The sequence below is a fragment of the Excalfactoria chinensis genome, chromosome 2 (genome assembly GCF_039878825.1).
Source record: "Excalfactoria chinensis isolate bCotChi1 chromosome 2, bCotChi1.hap2, whole genome shotgun sequence".
NCBI lineage: Eukaryota > Metazoa > Chordata > Aves > Galliformes > Phasianidae > Excalfactoria > Excalfactoria chinensis.
In genome coordinates this window covers 15,674,933-15,698,700 of record NC_092826.1, presented here as the reverse complement: position 1 = coordinate 15,698,700, position 23,768 = coordinate 15,674,933, and the positions used below count along the sequence as shown (strand labels likewise).

General features: G+C 36.6%; 1 protein-coding gene across 5 annotated transcripts in view; it reads right to left on the bottom strand.

Annotated features, from left to right (window-relative positions):
* Positions 1–1,334: 1,334 nt before the first annotated feature.
* Positions 1,335–23,768, bottom strand: part of CSMD3 (CUB and Sushi multiple domains 3) — a 496,245-nt gene continuing 473,811 nt past the window's right edge. For all 5 annotated transcript variants that reach the window (XM_072330149.1, XM_072330150.1, XM_072330151.1 and 2 more), the window contains 7 exons: positions 23,404–23,583; positions 20,435–20,500; positions 18,681–18,839; positions 7,561–7,673; positions 6,284–6,371; positions 4,606–4,741; positions 1,335–3,545 (listed from right to left, as the gene is read on the bottom strand). In XM_072330149.1, the coding sequence (XP_072186250.1) occupies positions 3,386–3,545; positions 4,606–4,741; positions 6,284–6,371; positions 7,561–7,673; positions 18,681–18,839; positions 20,435–20,500; positions 23,404–23,583 (902 nt within the window). In that variant the 3' untranslated portion in view covers positions 1,335–3,385. The remainder of the gene's footprint in view (positions 3,546–4,605; positions 4,742–6,283; positions 6,372–7,560; positions 7,674–18,680; positions 18,840–20,434; positions 20,501–23,403; positions 23,584–23,768) is intronic.

The following is a 23,768-nucleotide window of genomic DNA, read 5'->3' as shown; positions in this document are numbered from 1 at the left end:
TGCTGAACATGATAAAATACCAAGCAGAATGGTTCATGAAGATCACATCTGGAGTTTTAGTGTTTAAGTATTGTTAGATCTCTTTTCTTTTAAGTGCTGGAAGAGTAGATGTCTATATAATAAATCTGGTTTTACAAGGCATCTTTTATCTTAGGCCTGTAAATTAGTATTCTACTATCAGTACTGTGTAATTAGGATCAAAGATCAGTTCAGTAAATATTATATATATTCTGAGACATGTGGCCATGCAGTAAGAGCATAATATTCTAGATACTTGTTACTTTCATTTAAAGTCCTAAGGTAAATGTGCACCTTCTCTGGCAGAAGTTACTTGTTGCTCAATGTCTGTTTAGTAGCTATTGCACTTTCTAGCATTGTTTTCTAGATATACTTCAGACCAACAAGTATCTTGACTTAATCAGCCTAATTATACTGATTATGGAGCACTGACCCATATTCAATCGATACCTGAATGATTTCTAGGGAATGTGTCAGTCAACACTCAATTTTTCACAAAATGATGAGCTTATCAGCACTATAAAAGCTAATTTTCAAAACTACTACTGCACTTATTCCTGATTGTGCAAATCAGATTACTATGTTGCCATAGTTTCATAAATCAGATAAAATAAAATTAAATTAAAAAAAAAAAATTAACACCCTCTTTCCAACCCCTGCAATTCCATGATTCTGTGAGCTTTGACGCTATAAAATCATAATTAAAATTATTTTCTTGAGTTATTTCTACTTGTTTTACTACACATAGTAACCAAACTATGAATCCTTCACAAGGGATGTATACCTTGCTTAAATCCTGTAATAGCTAGGTAACATACAGCTGAATCTATAGACTGGAATACCAATGTTCGTAACAACACCAGTGTTCATAAATCCATGGGACCAGATGGAGTGCATCCATGGGTGATGAGGGAGCTAGTAGAGCTGAGTGCTGAACGGCTCTCTATCATCTTTGAGAGGTCTTGGAGAATGGGGGAGGTGTCTGAACACTGGAGGATAGCCAATGTCACTCCAGTCTTCAAAAAGGGCAAGAAGGAAGATCTGGGTAATTATAGGCCAGTCAGCCTACCTGTGCGACCTGGTATAGGGAACCTGCTTTGGCAGGAGGGTTGCACTTAATGATCTCTGGAGGTCCCTTTCCACCCCTATGAATCTGTGATTCTGTAATTCTGTGATCTGCTAGTCTATTTTAACCGTGACATCCAAGATTTAAAACTCCCCGTATTTCACTACTTACAAAAAACCCTAATAATCAGTCTTCACATCTGAAACAATCTGGAAGTTCATCTTCCAAAGAAGAAACATGGTTTAAAAAAGCAATTGTCCATTTTTATTTTGTTTACATTGCACTGAAAATTTACATCGTACTTTTACAAATCCTTTTTTTCATAAAAATATACTTCTTTACAAAAGTGTATGCATTAATATAAGAGGAGTAGCCAGTTGCAGAAGAAACATTTTAAACGATCTCAAATGTATTAACCTTAACGTTAATGAATGAATCATAGTTATTGCAGTCATTTGAATAAACAAGAATAAATAACAACCAATGGTATAAAATATAAAACAGCATCCTTTTAGTAGAATACAGTTTGACAGTGTTGTGTGAATAATCAAAACAAAATGTTGTAAAATGTTTTATAAGAAATTCATCAAACATTGTAGAAATCCAAGCAGCAATCCTGGGTACAATGATTTTTGGTAGGCACTCTCTATTACGGCAATAAAAAGTTTAGATTTTCACAGAATTATTAATGTCTGAAAGGTACAATAACAGATAATTCACACTGGCTAACACAGCATTTATGAGTCATGCTATAAAGGGAAGACAATGACTTACATCAAATAAATTATTGAGTTGCCACTGATTGATTATTTTATGAAATAATTGTAAAATTAAAAACTACATTTCCTTGAAATGGTTCTGGAATGCCTAAAACTTGTATTTGAGAGCTGTAGAGTCTGAATTGTTCCTAAAATGAATGGATTGTTCCTAATAAAATCATGGCTTTATATATGTGTGTATATATATAAAATAATTTCATTTTCATTGCATTATGGTTATATATTCAATTTTAAATCATTAATTGTACGGATTTGTTTTTATAAAACATGAAGATAAAATAGATATGAAAACACAGTATTTCCAAATTATAACTGCCTCTTGCCTTGTAGGTTTGAGCCAAAGTTTGCAGAAGTCTGTTAGGATCTTCCTATCAACTTCATTGGGTTTTTACCATGCTCTATGCATGCATTTTGACAAAATGCTGAAGAAGTAAATTGACGTGATGCAGCCTAATTTAACTAGTATGGATTTAAAATGGACTTTTACAATTTTGACATATGAATTTGATTCCTGATGTTACTGTTAACTACGCTTTTTAACTGGAATCATCATTAAATTATGTTTTGACATTGAAAATATAATAAAATGGTCACTGATTTTTGAATGGTCAACAGTAAGGAACATAGCCACATGACACTGCTCAATTCGTCCTAGCTTCTTGAATGAAAATTTTGTCTAATTACATGATTGACAAAAGTAAAGCAGAAACAGTTTTCCACTCTTATAATTTGTAGTGCTTTTTTTTTTTTTTTTTTTTTTTTTTTTTGGTGGAAACAGAAAAAAGGAGCTTGAGTTGAAACATGAAAAGGAAGGCATGAAGCACCAAAAGAAATAAGATATTCATTAAATAAAAAAACTGACATTTGACATTTTTGTTTTGCTTCTGTGATGTGAAAAGAGTAAGTTGTACTTGCTCATTTCTAAATAGTACCTTCTGGAGTCAAAAAGTTGTTCTGAAAGAAATGTAATACTAAACAGAATGAATAAATGAAAAAAAAAAACAAAAACAAACTCATTAAAAAGATGAAGCATTTGACTGTTAGAAAGACATCATTGACCTATTGTCTCCTGTAAGTATAGCTCTTATTTTCTATCTATATCTTTTTTTTTTTTTTTAACCCATTCCCTTTATTATAATTTTTATAAAGCACAGAAGTACTGATAATGGATGCTCCTCCAATATATGCAAATACATTTTATGTTTTAGAATAACCTCCTTTTTTAAAAAAGCAAATAAACTGTGAGTTAGCACTCATAGAGTGCAGCAGATTTTTCTGTAAAACTCTCCATGGTAAACACGAAGAAAATTTTTGATCCAGTTTATGAAAAACAAAATCAAAACAAAATAACCACAACCCATTATTGTCTATCATCCTCAGGAAAAGGTGACCAACTATATCCTGAAAAGTGTGCTTTATTTTTTTTTTTTAATTTTATTTTTATTTTTTTCTAAATCAGTGAACTATGTGTGCACTGTGTTGTGTTTTTATTTTCAGACTTTGAAGACATATCATTACCACATTATACCATTGTGCAAACGGTGTTCAAGTTGGGGTCAAATCGTACTGCTTTCCCTTCCACAGACTTTGCATTTGTGTCATACATGGGGTTTTCAAAAGCAGCTTGTCCATTATTATTTTCATGTACAGAGCATCCTGTATATTGTGTTTTAGGTGCAGTCCTGTTAAAGAAAGACAGAGTATTCATAACTGCATTATTCCATGATGACATGGCCTGGTTTAAAAATTTGAACAGAACTTAGCCCCCAGTTTCAATTAAGGTTGATATGTATAACACACACACACACACACACACACACACATATTTTTTATAAAACATCTATCTTAAGAATTTGTAATGTACGAGTAGTAAAACTGTAAAACATTTATGATTCATTTAAAAATGTGTTCATTTCAAAAGTAAGCTAACAGCCCTAGAAAAGAAACATACTCAAATAATCATATAATATCTAGTTAAGAGTACAGTAGAATCTTGTAAATATGGAATCATCCAGAGAAAGATTACTGAGATTTCCCTTTTTCCCTCCGGATGCTCGATATATTTATTAAAAATCAATATATATCAAATTTATTTTTTACTAAATCCATCTAATTATCAAAATTTAATCCCTTTAAAACATTTCATATATATTGTGAAACAAAACGTATATTGTATTATAGACCACTGATGAAATATAAAGATAAGTAACTATAACACACGTTTAATATCAAATGTATAAAATTTACTTGAGCATCTGCATTGTTTCAAAAGCAAAGTGTACCATGTGAAAATTATGATACATGTTTTAAACTATTGTCACCCTTTAGTGTACATTACAGTTATAATTGTCAAGCTAACAGTAAATGAACATTTTCACAATTAGTAGGCAACAATATGTCGTCTCAATAGCATAATAGCATAAAAAATAGTAAAATACTTAGACTAACAGAACTGAGAAGGCTGTGCTGGTTGCATAACTATATATGAACTAATGATTTAGATGCAGAAACAGTTCCAAAATAAAACCTTTCACTGCTATAACACTTGCATATACTCACAAGCCAATAAACAGGACAGGTATTAAAATAAATTACTCAATTATTATTCACAAAAGAATAGGTATAGAAAAGGAAGAAATGTGCACATGCATATTTTGCAAACATTTCGTCATTTTGCTCAAATTTTATTTAAGTACAAACTAAAAAATAAATTAATAAAGAAATTCTATATATGTAATTTACCTTTGTTTATAAAGATAAAAGCCAAAACCAGCAAATATGAGGGCAAAGAAAGGCACCAGAATAGCGATTGCCACTGAACTACTATTTGTACCATGTGGTTGATTAGAAGAATTTGAACCTTCAGATATGTTAAGACCTGAACGGAATAAGAAGATAAAACAGGTAATGTAAAATATGGCTATTTTCCTGACATCTATTACTCCATAATCTTAAGAATTCAAGTAATATCTTGTGATTGGATCACCATAATGTGTTCACCTGCATACATACAGATGTAGGCTGAGACCACCTAGAAAGTAAATGTAGTGTGGTAAAATATATACTAAGTAATAAACACATGCAAGATGATAGGAGAACAATACGTGTACTATAAGATATTAATTATGTTACTATTTTTTTATGTATGTCAGTCAAGGTTTTGATGTTATTACTATACATTAATGTACTGTATTACAAGAAGTCAAATGTAGAATAACCCGTGTTAGATTTATTATATTACTGATTATACTTGCATATATATGCATATATTTGAAGGAATAAATACTGCATGTGTCAAGGAAAAATGATTTACAGGAAAGTCTAAATCACCCAAAGAGTCAAAAGGAAAATTCATCATGTTGATTTCATTAACTGCTGCTATTGATACACAAAGTAAAAAAGTCAGGAGAAATCATGGAGAGCTAAAGCCATATATGGATGAAAAAATAACAAGATCTGCTGCGTAGTAGAGGAATGCATAAATTACTAGGTCATCTACAAAGTCAAAATATACACTTTCTAATGTGAAGAAGGAAATACCAATGCAGCTTCAAAGTTAGTTTCTAAACTTTGAACTAGATTTTGTAAGAACTGCATACATTAATATTTTCTGACTTCCTAGGTCTTGCAAGTCAATATCTAGAAATTAAAAAAGCAAAGCAAACAAACAGGAGTTCAGCAAATTACCAATATACTAAAATACAGGAGAATTGCATGTTGTGATGAAAATTGGGAGCAGTATAAGCATTTTGTTAAGGTGAAAACATTTTTTATGTGTTCTTTTGCATGAAATAATGAAGTAGCAAACATATTTAACAAGATCTGCTGAGTGGCTGTAAATCTATCCATAATTTGAATGAGGTTGCTGACTGCTTCATTGAGTTGATTACCAACTTCATTAACCACAAGTCGTACTTCCATAGAAATTAAAAATGAGCAAAACATTCTGTTTCTACAATATATAAACCAATAAATAGCCTTCAATATGTTAAACAATCTTCAAACTATCAAATAAAAGAAAAAAAAGCAAACTCCTGAAAATTAAATGAAGTAAAATTTTCCTAAGAATTTACCAAAACCTCTTTGCCAACGCACTACTGCATTGTAATTTCTGTTAGCTTTAAGATATTTTGAGGCAGTTGATGAAGAGAAAGCACTCTTTTTATATTCATTTAAATGAAATGTTTCCCAGTGAAGATATTTCTAAATTTTTTAAAGAATTTCCATATGAAGACACAATGAACATAAATATAAAGCAATGCATTTCACTATTCATAATTAAAATTATGAAAAAAAAAAAAAAAAAAAAAAGTATAGTTTACTTTTATTCTAGACATTCATTAATACCTTCCAGCATATTCAAGAATTAAGACAGGATATTGAATTATGGACTGGCATAAACTTAGAATTTAACAAATACCTAATCTTTGAAGTCCAAATTGCCCATAATCTTTACCCTGGATGAATCCTTGAAAAACATACGTAGCTCCATCAGGTTCAGCAGAAACCTGAAAGTACAAACAAACAAACACACAAACAAAAACAGCCCAGTGAATTAAATGTATGAAAGCTTGTTCCAAGTTGTAAGTATCTACTTGGAAAAGATTTACTAATATTTCTCTTTCTTACCTGTAATTAAATGAATAAAGTTCCAAAGGGAACAGCTGCTAATGGCACAACTTAAGTCATACTGGCTTATGATGAACTCTATAGATTATTACCTCAAAATTTTATTTTGCAGAAACAACAAAAATGAAAGTTTCTGGCACTTCAAGATGTCAGTAGTTTTATGTATCGCATATACTTAATAACTACCTGATTTCTTAGAAAGTACATGGTAAAATTTATATCATATATAGTCCTACGGAAGCAAGTATTCAGATTTTAACAGTCATTTTAAAAGTCAACATAAAAGATTTTGTCTTCTATTGGAAGATAGTTTATATGTTACTGTGAAGTACTCATTCTGGTAACTACTTACGTACAAAGCTTTAGTCGAAAATATCGAATACCTAGAACACTGAATGATACTCCTAATACTGAATTGGTATATTTACTTGGAAAAGGGAGAAAAGAGTTGTGATCCTATGAATAACTTTCTTACTAGGGCTAAGTACCTTCTAAAATAATATATATATACATTTCAATTCATACATTTTATATACATATACATATACATATATGTATGTATGTATGTATGTATTTCAATTCATAGATAATTCCTTTCCTGGATAGTTACTGGGTATAAATTCAGTAGTACCAAGGCAATTTTCTTCAAGAAAAATAATAATAATAAAAAAAATCCCATAGTCACTCAAACAAGAGCAATAGATGAATAGTATATGGTATGTAGGTAGGTAACAAACACAACTGTACTGTGTACTTATGTACATTTAGTTTATACTGTTGTAGATGCTAACGATGCAAATTTATTGCATTTATACCTCATAAGCGAGTTTATGCCTGTACATAACAAAGGTGTTTAGCCCTTTTACCAGAATATCAATAATGTATGTATGCCTATTTCTGTACTTTTCCTCAAACCAGTCTCCTACAATTTACACTGAATTTTTCATTTCATTTAATGCATCAGTATCACTAATAAGATTATATCTGAGGTATTTTAGTATTTTTGGTACCAGCATAATTTCAAATAAAAAACTTGCTTTCTGTCTTTCGTAGCAGAAATATACTCACAAAACCATCCATAGCCCATTTTTCTTCTTTCAACTGGCTCACAGATGTATGAGATGGTGCTTTAATGAGATATATGTGGAGCATGAGTCGAGCTTCCTGGCTTTTATACACTCCTGTAGAATAGAGTTTTTAAAATTCATATTTGCATTGAGTGGAGAAAACATTTCATTGTTAAGAATAAGCACTTAATCTGTTGCCTTAAATATGGAAAACAGGAAAAACAAGTAGCATTTTCAATAACATTTAATTTTAGCAAGATACATTATTTTGTGATTTATTTTTTTATTGCACAATTTCAATAGTAATTGTTTTTATTTTAGTCTGTAGAGAGAAGGGAACTCCTATTCTTATACACAGAATAGTTACGGTTAACAAGCCTTAGATAGAACACGCATTTGCAGCAGCTTGATTGAAGAACACTGTTTTGAATAAGAGAGTGTGTTTAAAAAAAAGTATCTTTTAAGATTTGCAAGTTAGTGATCAGGCAAAGAAAGTGATGTAGGAGCACATACATATAAAACTTTTCCATAAGCTTATATTAAATTTAAAATTTCTAATTTTTTACAGATTTGATGAAAATGGTTTTTCATCACTCAGAATTTCAATATGATATCTTCCAGACAATGACAAGACTTGTATATGTTTGTTTACTTTGTATGTATAATTACTTGCTTTGTTTAAATTAATTTAGAAGAAATATTTATAATCTATGTAAGATTGTTAATGTAAGGAAAATAATATAAAAAACTTAGTGAGCTAATCTTCCATTAGAAAGATGTTGGTGAATACAAAACATATAGCTGACTTTGTTTGTTTAACCAATAATATCAGTTAAGAGTTAAGAAACTTTAAGTGTTAGAGAGATGATGTTTCTGGTATGATCACTTCCTTCCTATGAAGGCACTGAAATTATTGTTGCAAGTGTAGAAGCTAACAAGAGCTAAAAACTTTAACAGAAAGAAAACTGAAGCCAAAACCATGGAAAACCAACAATTTTCTTTCAACCTCCAAAAACTGCCACCAAGCTGAAACTAAAATTCACTCGTTAATTGTACAGAACTGATGTCATACTGAAATGAATTTATCTTCTCCAAATCACTGAACACAGCTGCATGAACACTGACTTTTATTCTGCCCCAGCTTCCTCCTACTTTTTTAATGTACACAGACTAACAAATGTCAATGATTTCACACTTTATTTAGTTAGTATGTCTTAGCTAAATATTATTTTTATTTTTTAATTAAGGAATACTCCAGTAATATAGCAGTCCACTTAGTTTTGTTCATTTCCTATTTTTTGAATTTGTTGAAATTCTGTTATGTGAACTAAAGACAGTGTTGAGATGTAAACTTTTTGTCCAGTCAAGAATACATAGCAGGCTGTATGAAACCACTAGCTATCACAGTAGTTGGATAGAAAAAAGATCTTCTGAGAAGGTACTTGGTGATTTAATAATTCTAAGGTAGGAAAGTAAGAATGCTGACACACAAAACACACACAAACAAACACACAGAGCTTATTAGTGGACAGTAGTGCTGGAAAGGGAAGAGAGTAGAAGAATTTTCCAGCTACAACATAACATTTTGTATACAGGGTCGTAATAAAATGGCAATTTCATTGGGTAAAACTGAATGCAAAGAAGAAAAAAATAATTTAACAGATAGTCACAACTGTCTTATTGACTGCTACTCTGAGAAAAACAAAATGTTCTGAAATGGAAAAGAAATGCCTGTACACATGTCATGGTTTTGTGCTGTCAATATTCTACATCATGACATCATGTGCGGTATGAACTGTTTTGGTGGTATAAGAAAGTGTAACAGAGGGTATGTGGAAGTGTAACAGAGGGTATGTGGAAGTGTAACAGAGGGTATGTGGAAGTGTAACAGAGGGTATGTGGAAGTGTAACAAAGGGTATGTGGAAGTGTAACAGAGGGTATGTGGAAGTGTAATAGAGGGTATGTGGAAGTGTAATAGAGGGTATATGGAAGTGTAACAGAGGGTATGTGGAAGTGTAACAGAGGGTATGCGGAAGTGTGGAAGGTTCATGCTCCAGATCTGTGGAATGGCAGCATCCCGAGTACTCAGCCCTTGGAGGAAACTACATATCCCAGGGGACAACGCGGCCAGAGATGAATCACCAGAGGAGGAGGACACACATATAATCTCGCTCCCAGGCTGGAACGTCCCTCTTTTCGCCCTGTCTTTCGCTTTGGAGCGCTCCATCCCTGCCGTCTCGCTCTATCAGCAACGTTCCAGCCTGTCGCCTAGAGATTGCAGTAGGCCCCCGGTTCTCCGGGACTCTTTTTCTCTCTTTCTTTTTCTCTGCCTTGTTTGATATAGTAGTTGTAGTTATATTGTATCATATTGTGTCTCGTATTTAGTAAAATAATTTCTTTCCTTAGATTGCTGCCGTTGTTTTTGTTCATTTCTCCCCTTCTAGGGGCAGCAGCCTCTATCACGGATAAATCTAGATAACCCGATTACATTATCTTGGTGGAGGATGCGGGCAATCTGATTCGATTAGATCTGCTGCTTTTTTAGCTTCCACAACAACTCTCTTTTTGCTCTCTAAAAGCTTTGTTACAGGAGTGTTATTTTTTCATAGCTGCTCACTGAGAGCGTGACCTTGAAATTCCAGACGAACTGTCAACAGTCTGAGCTAGCTGCTCACTCTGAGCATTACTATCTTGCTTTTGTAAAGAAAACAAAGAGATTTCTTGCTCTCTCAGAGCACAGCTAGTTAGCTCTGACTTTCACAGGGCCTGCTAGCTACTATCAGCTATGAACCCACTCTTCATTCCAGTCGCTCTGTTTAGGGGATTGAAAGCAATCATGATCCTCTCAACATATTGTCCATACGTGCTTTCTTTTTGCGGAATTCTGTATCTATATAACCTAATAAGAACCGTGATGGAGACACCTGCCTGGTACTTATATGCAGTGTGGTATAATTTAATTGTCGGCACATACATTCCAGATGGAATAGCTAATTTAACAGACACCACGATGTTCAATCCAGTGTACAGGCTGTACTCTCAGATTGTCGTACGCTTTTCAACAGCCGAGGTAATATTAATTCTTGGTCTCATACTCATGTTCATGTTATCAATATCAGTGAATGTATATGTATTCCTATACATTCGTTCTATGCAGAAGTCTCCTCCAAAACCAGAGAATGCTGACTGGCAGGGAATATGGAAAGGTTTAGGAAAGATCTTAGAAGCGTGGGGACCCGCAGTGTCGTGGGATTTCACTATTGAACACCTGAGGGACCCTGAGAAATTAAGTGAGTACTTGGGTCAGAAATCTAAGGAGGTAAACATTATTTGGGGTTTGGCTTACGCATACCGTGCTCTGTATAATACTATTCTGGAGAGAGAGAGTTTCCGATCTGAGATTCAGACCAACAAAGATAATATCCAGGTCGACTCTAATCAGTCACGGGAGGCATCAGTAGCAATATCAGTTGCCCCTGTGGAAGGCAAGAAATGGAGACGGGTGTCCACGCGTCTAGAACGAAGAGAAGGAGGAGCAGAAGAAGAGGAAGCAGAAGAAGGTACCTCGTCTGGATCGGCACCGAGAAAGGCAAAAAGAAAGACTAAGAGGCGTGAAGAAGAGGCTGATGAGGAGGAAATTGTTTATCGTCGACCTCTAAAGCTGACTGAGATCCAAGGCTCAAGAAAGGAGTTCATACGGCGTCAAAACGAAGGTATCCTTGCCTGGTTGCTTCGCTGCTGGGACAACGGGGCCCACAGCCTGTCACTAGATGGTAATGAGGCACGCCAGCTAGGAAACATTTCCGGAGACACAGCTATCGACAGAGAGATTAGCAGATGTTCAGATGAAGATGCCACCCTCTGGGAGCGACTCTTAGCAGCTGTGAAAGTAAGGCACCCCTACAAGGCAGCTTTGAAGCTTAACGTTATTAAATGGGATACAATCCAAAGTGGTATCCAGTACCTGAGGGAAATGGCCATGGTGGAACTGTTGTACAACCCTGCGAATTTAAACGAACGTGATCCTGAGAATGTGAAGACCGATCCTGACATATGGCAGAAACTTACAAGTACAGCACCAGAGAAATACGCGTCATCACTGGCAACAACGTGTAAAGAATATGTGGACCACAACAGAAGGCCCGGAGTTAGTGAACTGATTAGGACACTTCAATACTTTGAACATCAGTTGTCCCCACTGTACACCGCCACTATTTCTGCCATCTCACAAGTAAAAGACCGGCTGGATGAGATGCACGAGAAACTATTTCCATTGACCAATCGTGACAAACCCATACAGGTATCAGCAGTGTCCAATGAAGATCAGAACGATCAAGGAAGTCTACTAAAGGAACTGATCAAACTAATTAAACGTGATGAACACTACTCCTCACCTGTAAGATCAGAAGTCTCGGCAATTAGACGCACACGCTTCCCAGCTCGAGCAAGGAATAACAGTACAATTCCACCACGTGTTTCCATGTGGCGCTACCTACGTGACTGTGGAGAGGACATGAGGAAGTGGCATAACCAGCCTACTTCTGTACTGCGAGTACGGGTGAGAGAACTACAGAATAGACCAACCACCAGTAGAGCTGCTCCGGTTATCACAGGTAACCAATAGAGGGGCCCTACCCTCAGTCAGGGGAGGGACAGGGATAATAGAATTTATTGGACTGTGTGGATTCGATGGCCTGACACATCGGAACCACAGGAATATAAGGCACTGGTGGATACTGGCGCACAGTGCACTCTAATGCCCTCCAGTCATGAAGGGACAGAACCAATCCATATTTCTGGAGTGACTGGGGGCTCTCAAGAGTTGACTGTGTTAGAAGCCGAAATAAGTCTCACTGGTAAAGACTGGCAGAAACATCCTATTGTGACTGGTCCAGGGGCTCCATGTATACTGGGTATTGATTACCTCAAAAGGGGGCATTTCAAGGATCCTAAGGGCTATCGATGGGCCTTTGGAATAGCTGCTGTAGATACAGACAATATTAAGCAGCTGTCTGTTTTGCCTGGCCTGTCAGAGGACCCGTCTGTTGTGGGGCTGCTACGAGTGAAAGAACAGCAAGTACCAATTGCTATAAAGACAGTACATAGACGGCAGTACCGCACTAACAGGGATTCCTTGCTCCCCATTCACGATTTGATTCGTCAGCTGGAGAATCAGGGAGTGATCAGTAGAACTCATTCCCCTTTTAACAGCCCCATATGGCCAGTGCGTAAAGCCAGTGGAGAATGGAGGCTAACTGTAGACTACCGTGGCCTGAATGAGGTAACACCTCCACTGAGTGCTGCTGTGCCAGACATGTTGGAACTCCAATACGAGCTGGAGTCAAAAGCAGCCAAATGGTATGCCACCATTGACATTGCTAATGCCTTCTTCTCCATTCCTTTGGCTGCAGAATGTAGGCCACAGTTTGCCTTCACCTGGAGGGGTATTCAGTATACTTGGAACCGTTTGCCCCAGGGGTGGAAACACAGTCCAACCATTTGCCATGGACTGGTCCAAACTGTGCTGGAACAAGGTGGTGCTCCCGAACACCTGCAGTATATTGATGACATTATTGTGTGGGGCAATACAGCAGAGGAAGTTTTTACAAAAGGAAAGCAAATAATTCACATTCTTCTACAAGCCGGCTTTGCTATTAAGCGAAGCAAAGTAAAAGGGCCTGCCCAGGAAATTCAGTTCCTAGGTATCAAGTGGCAGGATGGACGTCGTCACATCCCAGCAGATGTGATCGACAAAATCACTGCCATGTCTCCACCAACTAACAAGAAAGAGACACAGTCTTTCCTGGGTGTGGTGGGCTTTTGGAGGATGCACGTTCCAAACTACAGCCTCATTGTAAGCCCCCTTTATCACGTAACGCGGAAAAAGAACAATTTCACATGGGGCCCTGAACAGCAGCAGGCTTTTGAGCAGATAAAACAAGAGATAGCCCGTGCCGTGGCCTTGGGGCCAGTACGGACGGGACAGGATGTAAAGAACATCCTCTACACTGCTGCTGGAGAGAAAGGTCCCACTTGGAGTTTGTGGCAAAGAGCCTCAGGAGAGACCCGAGGCCGACCCCTGGGATTTTGGAGTCGAGCGTATAAGGGGTCTGAAGAGTGCTACACTCCAACTGAGAAGGAGATCTTAGCCGCATATGAGGGGGTTCGGGCTGCTTCCGAAGTAGTTGGAACTGAAACACAACTCCTCCTGGCACCTCGACTGCCAGTGCTGAACTGGATGTTCAAAGGGGAGGTTCCTTCCACCCATCATGCTACCGATGTCACCTGGAGCAAGTGGATTACCTTGATTACACATCGAGCAAGAATGGGGAACCTCAATCGTCCAGGAATTTTAGAGGTAATCATGGACTGGCCTGAAGGTAAAAGGTTTGGAACATCACCAGCAGAAGAGGTGTCACGCGCCAAAGAGGCCCCACCATACAATGAACTTCCGGAAAACGAAAAGAATTTTGCCCTGTTCACTGATGGATCGTGCCGCCTTGTTGGGAAACATCGCAGATGGAAGGCTGCTGTGTGGAGCCCTACACGACAAGTTGCAGAGGCCACAGAAGGAAGAGGAGAATCGAGCCAATTCGCAGAGGTAAAGGCTGTCCAGCTGGCCCTAGACATTGCTGAGCGGGAGAGATGGCCAGTGCTTTACCTCTATACTGACTCATGGATGGTGGCCAATGCCTTATGGGGATGGCTGCAGCAATGGGAACGAAACAACTGGCAGCGGAAGGGTAAACCTGTTTGGGCCGCTGAACTATGGAAGGACATCGCTGCCCGAACAAAGAATATGGCCCTAAAGGTGCGTCATGTAGATGCCCACGTGCCCAAGAGTCGAGCAACAGAGGAACAACAAAATAACCACCAAGTAGATCAAGCAGCCAGAATTGAGGTGGCTCAAATTGACTTGGACTGGCAGAATAAGGGCGAACTATTTCTAGCTCGATGGGCCCATGAGACCTCGGGCCATCAAGGAAGAGACGCAACATATAAGTGGGCCAGAGACCGAGGGGTGGACTTAACTATGGACACTATTGCGCAAATTATTCATGATTGTGAAACGTGTGCTATAATCAAACAAGCCAAGAGGATGAAACCTCTCTGGGAGGAAGGGCGATGGCAGAAGTATAAATATGGGGAGGCGTGGCAGGTTGATTATATCACCTTGCCACGATCTCGCAGTGGTAAATGCTATGTGCTTACCATGGTAGAGGCAACCACTGGGTGGCTTGAAACATATCCAGTACCCCATGCCACCGCTCGAAACACCATATTGGGTCTTGAGAAACAAGTCCTGTGGCGGCATGGCACCCCAGAAAGAATTGAATCTGATAATGGGACACATTTCAAAAATTCACTTATAAATACTTGGGCTAAAGAGCACGGCATTGAATGGATTTATCATATTCCCTACCATGCACCAGCCTCTGGTAAAATTGAACGATATAATGGGTTATTAAAAACGATGTTGAAAGCAATGGGTGGTGGAACATTTAAGCACTGGGAGAAGCACCTGGCAGAAGCCACTTGGTTGGTCAATACTAGAGGATCTGTCAATCGCGATGGTCCTAGCCGATCTAGTCCCCTACACACCATAGAAGGAGATAAAGTCCCTGTTGTGCATGTGAAGAGCATGTTGGGAAAAGCTGTTTGGGTCCTTCCAGCCTCTGGAAATGGCAAACCTGTCCGTGGAACTGTTTTTGCCCAGGGACCTGGGTGCACCTGGTGGGTGATGCAGAAGGATGGGGATGTTCAGTGTGTACCACAGGGCAAATTGATGCTGGGGGAGTGCAGTCAGTAATTCCATGTATCTGTGTAACCATGATGTAATAATGTAGAATAAGGGGTGGAATGTCATGGTTTTGTGCTGTCAATATTCTACATCATGACATCATGTGCGGTATGAACTGTTTTGGTGGTATAAGAAAGTGTAACAGAGGGTATGTGGAAGTGTAACAGAGGGTATGTAGAAGTGTAACAGAGGGTATGTGGAAGTGTAACAGAGGGTATGTGGAAGTGTAACAAAGGGTATGTGGAAGTGTAACAGAGGGTATGTGGAAGTGTAATAGAGGGTATGTGGAAGTGTAATAGAGGGCATGTGGAAGTGTAACAGAGGGTATGTGGAAGTGTAACAGAGGGTATGCGGAAGTGTGGAAGGTTCATGCTCCAGATCTGTGGAATGGCAGCATCCCGAGTACTCAGCCCTTGGAGGAAACTACATATCCCAGGGGACAACGCGGCCAGAGATGAATCACCAGAGGAGGAGGACACACATATAATCTCGCTCCCAGGCTGGAACGTCCCTCTTTTCGCCCTGTCTTTCGCTTTGGAGCGCTCCATCCCTGCCGTCTCGCTCTATCAGCAACGTTCCAGCCTGTCGCCTAGAGATTGCAGTAGGCCCCCGGTTCTCCGGGACTCTTTTTCTCTCTTTCTTTTTCTCTGCCTTGTTTGATATAGTAGTTGTAGTTATATTGTATCATATTGTGTCTCGTATTTAGTAAAATAATTTCTTTCCTTAGATTGCTGCCGTTGTTTTTGTTCATTTCTCCCCTTCTAGGGGCAGCAGCCTCTATCACGGATAAATCTAGATAACCCGATTACAACACATCACAGCTAAGCCATTTATCTTTGTCCTTTGTGTTAGGACTTACTGTCGGCTTTTATTTTGGACTGTGGCAAGAGGAAGGGATATCAAATATTCAATTCAGGCTAAGATGAAAATTTCCTACCTCACTTCAGAAGCATCAATATGAGATATGGCAATGAAATAGTTCCTTATTTACATGTTTAAATTCATAGTTTCACTTTCCATGCTAAGAATAGGTGGTTGTTGTATAGGAGGTATGAGCTAAGAAAGCAGACTTTTGTGGTAACAGCGCTGAGTTCAAATTAACTTGAGTTTGCTCTCATGTTTTCAGGACTTCATTAACATCAAATAAGAGTTTAGAACTTGGACAGTGTTTCTCCAGACAACACTTGGAACTTAGGATAAGTGAATCATGAGTCATGAATGAATATATTACATACAAGTACTTTTGGAAATACTTGCATGAGGCTGAGGGCTTTGGTGTCTGTACAGGAGCACAAGCATATATACACTCAACAAAAATACAGAGCAAAACTTTCCCACAAGCCATGGCAGCTTTGCAGATTTCCAGTGACTGATTCACTAGCATTTCTCAGTGAAAAACTGATACGCTACTTCAGATCTGGCAACTTGTTCTTCAGTGTAAAAAAGAGTGATCCAAATTAATAAGTAAGAGCTGTGCATTTATTGTCTCTTAATTCCCATAACAGCATTGGTGTTTTCACTTGCATTAATATGATCAAATGAACATGCCCATTTCCCAACCTGTGACAGGCAACAGGTACATATATGATAATCACATGTAGCATACGTGTCAAAATAAAAGAAGTTAAAAAAAAAAAAAAAAGAATAAAAATAATAATAATAAAAAGATAATACACAACAAGGAGTGCTGCAGTGGGAAGAGAACTAGCTACCATTTTGGATAACCACAAGTTGAGCTTAAATCAATTCCTTTGCGTCTATGTTTCTCATCCATCCATGCAACCCTGACCCTAAGACATTCTTTCAATAACTCAGTTTTCTACCAGTAAATAGGTAGAAAAACAATATTAATTACCTAATAAAGTGTGCAGTGCTTCAATGTAGAGTAGAAATAGGCATTTGTCATAATTATATTTGTGTCCAGCTATGAAAATACTTTGATTTAGAGGAGGAGGCTTTTTTGAGTGCAAAAAGCCCACCATTTTAAGCTTTACAAATCCTAAATAATGTGAAACACTGTATCTGCCAATATCCTTATGGAAATTACATGGTAGAAGCTAAACAGGCATCACACAGCAGATTAAATTTGCACAGACAGTCAAGACAAATATGGTTAAAAATGAGAAAATATTTTGTGAAACAGTCTATCTGTGGCCCATCAAGAGGGATTCGCAAAGGATCCTACAAAATATTTTCATCAGACAAACTCAGTGATAAAAATTCACTGCTTGGGATAGTAGAAATTGAGAACTAAACAGATACATGGCCTTTCTGGCCCATTACATTCTTCCCATAGAGAACCCCTAACAGAAGCACATGTGCTGAACTTCCTCCTCTCCCAAAGGCTTAATGGTCTATTGCAATTTTCCTTGCTAACACCTCTGGAAAATAAGAGTGCGAAAAGGGTCCCTAACTGATGAATAAGATTAAAACCAGCAGATCTAGCCTGCACATTACTGCAATTCAGATTCTTTAGTCCCTTGTAAAGAGGGTCTCAGATAGATAGTATGTTTTCAAGAAACTAATTTTTGAGTGATATTATTATAATTTCTATTTTATGTTATCCACATCACTGTGGTATAACTTGCTATTTCTGTGACATGACAGGTCTGTTGCCTGTGTGGGTGTTGTCTCAGTCAAGAAATAAAAGGAATCTGAAAAACAAACAAATAACAACTTATAAACCCAAATAATTTTACAGCCTCCTTGTTTGCCTTCTTATCAAGCCATATCTGTAGTTTCTGCTGATGCTTTAGAGCAACATTACTCTGCCCAGCAGGGGCAACAGAATGGCATAAACCAACACTGTAACCAGGAACTTCTGCAGAAACCACAGCATGAAGGTCAGCATAAACTGTCATCTTCCCTTTTTCTCTGTGTTCTTTAAATATCAATCCTAGGTCAACACATTACTTATTAATAGTCTGATTTAGGAAAAATAAATATGTCATTTCAGACTTAATAGAACATGTGAAATAGTAATGTAAGAACACAAAATATTAAAGGAAAACAAATGAGAATTAGAAAAAAAAAATCCTTCACTTCTCATTTCCCATTAAGTACAAACCTAATAAAATACTGGGAAAACTAAAGAAAAAGGTAGAATAATTTCTTCCTTTGAAAGGGAACTGAATTAGTATGAAAATTTCTTTGATAAGCAAAGACAGTTTTGAGCAGATGTTAAAATTTAATAATGTGTGTTATGAATTAGAAGAGAACTGATGCACATGAGGCAAAAAACAAACAAAACCCAACAAGAACAACAAAACAAACAAACAATAAAACTCACAAACTGACATTAGTTTTTCTTATCCCATACCTGAAAGCAGCAATTCCATATTGCTGTTTGTAAGAGTTGCATTTACTCTTCCTGAAGTTGCATTAAAACTGGTGACTGTCAAAGTCATGGGCTGCTTCTTGCTTTTGTAGTTGTAAGATCCTTTCCATATGTAATTTTGGGCAAATACATCATCAGGAACTATACAGAATCAAACATGTTTCAATACATATTGCAATCTTTAGTGCTTATGAAGTCAAACATCCAAAAACAATGTTATAAATACAAACACTTTATCTACTCTCTCCTCTTATAATCATAGCGTCATAGATGACTTGAATTGGATGAGATTCTTAAAGATAATCTTATTCAACTGTCTTGCCATGTTCAGGGGCATTTCCCACTAAATCAGTTTGTCCAAAGCTCCATCCAGTCTAGCCTTCTAGGGATGAAGTATCCCAAGCTTCTTGGGGCAACTGTTCCAGTGCCTCACAACCTCACTGTGAAGATTTTCTGCCTTATACCTAACTTAAACCCACACTTTTTTAGTTTAATATCATTACTCCTTCTCCTCTACTTTCTGGTAGAGTTATTCCCCATCTTTCCTGTAGTTTCCCTTTAAATATTGGGTCTCCCAAGAGCCTTCTCTTCTTCAGGCTAAATAATCTCCATTTTATCAGTTTGTCTTCATAGGAGAGATGCTCCAACACTCTGATCATTTTCATGATCCTCCTCTGGACCTGCTATATCTAACAGGTCCATGTCTTTCTCATTCTGGTTGTCCCAGAGCTAAACACAGTGCTCTACAGAGGATTTCATGAAAGTGGAGGAGAGGTGGGGAATCACTTCCCTCAACCTGCTAGCTACAATTTGTTTGATGCAGTTTAGAATACTTGCAACATTTTGGGCTGCAAGTGTACACTGCCAACCCATGTTGAGTTGTTAATCCACTAATATCTTTAAGTCTGTTAAGCAAAATATTTATATATAAAGCATAAAAGTCCAGTTTAAGCATTTATGAAAATGATGTATTTGTTAAAAAAAAATAATCAACCAACCAAACAAAAAAATAAAAAAACATAAACAAAACACGCACAAAAAAACCCCAAAAAACCAGACATATACTTTCACTTGCTTCTTTCCTCAAACATGAGGATGCCAAATATGAAAATGAAACCAATTCCACAAAATCTAATCTAGTGTCTGAAATCAAAAGATCAGATTCCCCTCACTGCAGAATCTTATATGCCAGTACAGACAGGCAGGAACACATAGTTACAATTAAATTTTGCAGAAATTGACTTCTATTTAGGTAATAAAATCCTTGTAAACATATTTAAATGACACTACAAGATTATAAACAACTTCTTTATTATGTAGTCATATTTCATTTAATGAAAAAAAAAATATATAGAAGCTTTGTCTTGAGATCATAGACCACAGGGAGAATAAATGCATTAGATTTATAGATTTAAATTTTGCCATTATCCACTTGTTTAATGAATAATTTAAGTTATGCAACTTAAGTATGTTGCCTACGTAGTATAACGGATATATCTAAATCTTTGAAGTCTTAACATGACATAGCATTTAAACGATGAAACTGAAAGTTCCTTGGCATGACTTTACTACAGCTTCTAAAGGCAAGATATCAAACTTAGCCCTATAACAAATCATGAATATTTAAAATCAGCTCTTTCATTATTTGCAGTCACTCATACTGAATTTACAGCTTTGCGTTTGTGTGTTCATTGGCATCTTGTGTCTTATAAGCATACAAGAATACAAATATTTACCACTTAGTTTGGGACTTGGCGTTCCCAAAGCTGGTCTGGGATCCTTCACCAATATTTTGGAACCAGCTGTTTTAAAAGAATGAATGACACAGAAATTAGTTACTCATAAACTAGGAAAAATCATTTCCACACTACACTTTCATTATTATAAACGATATGACGTTTCAAATTCCAAACACAAACAAGATTTCAGTCTTCAGAATTAGTATTAGAGGGGCACATGCCCACTGATTTCTTCTGCTGACACATTTTCTTAAGTTATGTGAGTGCTACCAAGTCCTTTGTAGTGCTTTTGCTTCAGAACCTATATATCAGAATTCAGTCTTGGACTGGGTATCTAATAAGTGAGATGTCATCTAAGGCAAGTTGAATGATTTAAATATTATATATAATATATATATACCATGTGTGTGTACATACATTTATAAGTGTATACATACAGATATGCAGACAAGTACACACAGTTATCTACATAAAATAGCACTGTGGATGCTGCTTTGACTGGATGCAATGCAACACCAAAGTGAGAGGATTTATAACAAGAGCATTTTATATCATGTTCCTCTCCAGGACTTAATTATCTTCAACACTGCTGAGAGAAATACCTTTTGTTCAGGACTGAAAAAAAAAAAAAAAAAAAAAAAAAAAAAAGGATACATCCTTCAGCTTTTAAAAATTGAGCTAATCACTATTTCTTCAAAAAATAACATTAGAAAGAAAGAAATTACGTTGCTCACAACTGCTCAGATGATGCTGAGCACTAGAAGTTAGACCTTAATTTCAGCTCTTTACTGCCTAAAACAGAAAGTCTTCCACCACTGAAGGTAGAGAAGTTCCATTTCCTCCAAGTGAAGCTGTTTTATTTCATAGAAAATAGTTTGGATTTACTTGGCTCTAAAGAAGGCACATAATTCTGTCTTCTAGTGCAGGATACTCATGCTACACTGGGCTCCATTCCTTGCTCCAGTGGTTATTATGGATTATTTTGGATCTCAGCTTGGAACACAATCCTCTCTGTCTGATCAATAATTCAATAGGGATCACTGACAACATCTTGAGTGTTAAGAATAACTTTTAGCTTATTACAGAAGTCTTGCTCTTTTATATAGACTAAAGCTAGCAAGCAGCAAGGGCAAGTGGGCTGAATTAAACATAAATTTCTCACGACCTGATGGTTGTTGTTAAGACTGATTGATAAATCTCTAACTTCCTTTCTATTTTAAAAGAAACTTGATGAACTTCATGGAACATGGCTGTTCAACATTATTTTTTTTTTTTTCTTGTTTGTTTGTTTGATTGCATCAAACTCAGGTTGTCAGGCTTTAATATAAACAGCTTTGAGTTCATCAGCCTTGTCAAGGTGGGTTCATTTCTAGTAAAGTTCAGAACTGAGATTATTAAACACATGACCAAAACTAAAACGTATTATCTATGGAGTTAAATTTTCTGGGTCCTGATATTTATTAAGTAGGACAATAAATACTACAATTTTGCATTTAAAAGTACAAATTTTGCTAAATTTTCCTAAATATCTTTTTTTTTTTTTTTTTTAATTAAACTCCAAGTTTTTAATTCCTTTTCATCCTTTTCCAAGTCATATTTGTAAAGTTCACCATCACATGTGAACACTGTCTTGTCTCTTCTGTAGGAGAGATATTTCATCCATCTATATAATAGGTAAGATGGAAAATATTTAGGAGACATTTTACTTTATCTCATTAGAGTTAATACTTTATAATTTGTCACTTATTGGCATTTTTTACCATTGCTGAAGAGAAAGAAACTAGGTAAGTGATCCTGAAAATTTTTCATTTTGACAGCTTTTCCTCAAGACACTGAGAAACAATTGTATGCAAAAGTATATACACTAATAGTTACCAATGAAAATTAAAGGAAAAAAAATCTTCTCATAAAAATTTCTTAAATCAGATAGACAGTTAATATTACTTGTTTCAGTATCGTCAAGAGAAAATTCTTGGATCAAAATACAACCTGTGATTCACATTTGGCCTGCCATAACATTTCCTGAACACTAATGAAGTCATGGGCTTCTTGGCAGCTTTGATTCCTAATGCTTTCCCAAAGCTCTGCTCTGTTCTCCCCCATCACTTGCCTGGCATATAATGCCAGGACACCTGCTTTTTAGTAATAGAAAATATTCACTTCCTGTGAAGTGAATTCCCCTTCCAAGAGGCAGCATTTGGTTATACAGCCTCTATGTCTCTAGGAGCTCTTGGGATAACCACATCTGAAACATTATGTATCAGTAACCAGTTATTTAATTATTCAGGAACTGGAATTCCAAACAGTTACTATACTCATGGATTTCTTATTGCACATTAAAAAAATACCATTGTCATGATTTTACAGTGAGAATTTTAATGCCATGCCAAAATATGCATAAAAACAAACAAACAAAAACCAACAAAACACATAATAAACAAAATAGAATTTTGGAAAACCAAAGTAAATATTTCTTTTCTTTGTGAATGGTAAACAATAAACCCTATGGTTTCATTCCATGTAATAACTAAGACCTCTACTTAAACTTCTGTAAGCACCCTTCTCTAATATTGCAACAATCTTAGCTGTTTTGCAGCTCATGAAGTCTCCTACAATAAACTCACCCTTGTCTAGGCTTAATATGCATGTGCAAAAACATTCAGGTTCTTATTCCACTAAACCTATCAGAATGTAGTCTACACGTGACTCAGTCAGGAGTTTAAACACAGGTGTTAACCTGGACCACAATATTTTATAATTTTATCTGCAGTTCACAACTCTGAGCATGCAAATGAAAAGTAAGCGGATGAAAATATTTTTTCCATTAAAAACAACTGACAATGGCTTAGAGCTAATCTTTTAGATATTTGCCCTCTCAGTTCCTACCTCACCTTTTGAGGCAGCAAGTAAAGAATACTGCTGATATGTGATAGGTGACAGTTGCAACAGGAAACAGAAGAGGTTACCTTCACAAATTGGAACTTTCCCAGTCCACGTGCCATCAGATCTGCAGGCTCTATGCTCTGATCCTCCTGCCAGGAAGAAGCCTGGCTGACAAGTGTAAATCAATGTATAGCCAAGCGAGGGAAGATCCATTCCTGCAACATTTGCATGAGATGGTGTTTCTGGTTGCTTACAGTTGTGAGCTACAAAGAAAAGATAAAATATCCTTCAGTCAAAACAGTGAAAAAATAATCTATGCTCACTCTGACAGGTAAGTAATGAGAGAAAAAGCTTCAATAAAATAATACATAAATATATCTTTTCTTAATTAAGTTACTGTATAGACTATAAATGGTTGTACTGAGGCTACAAATAAATACTTTCTTGA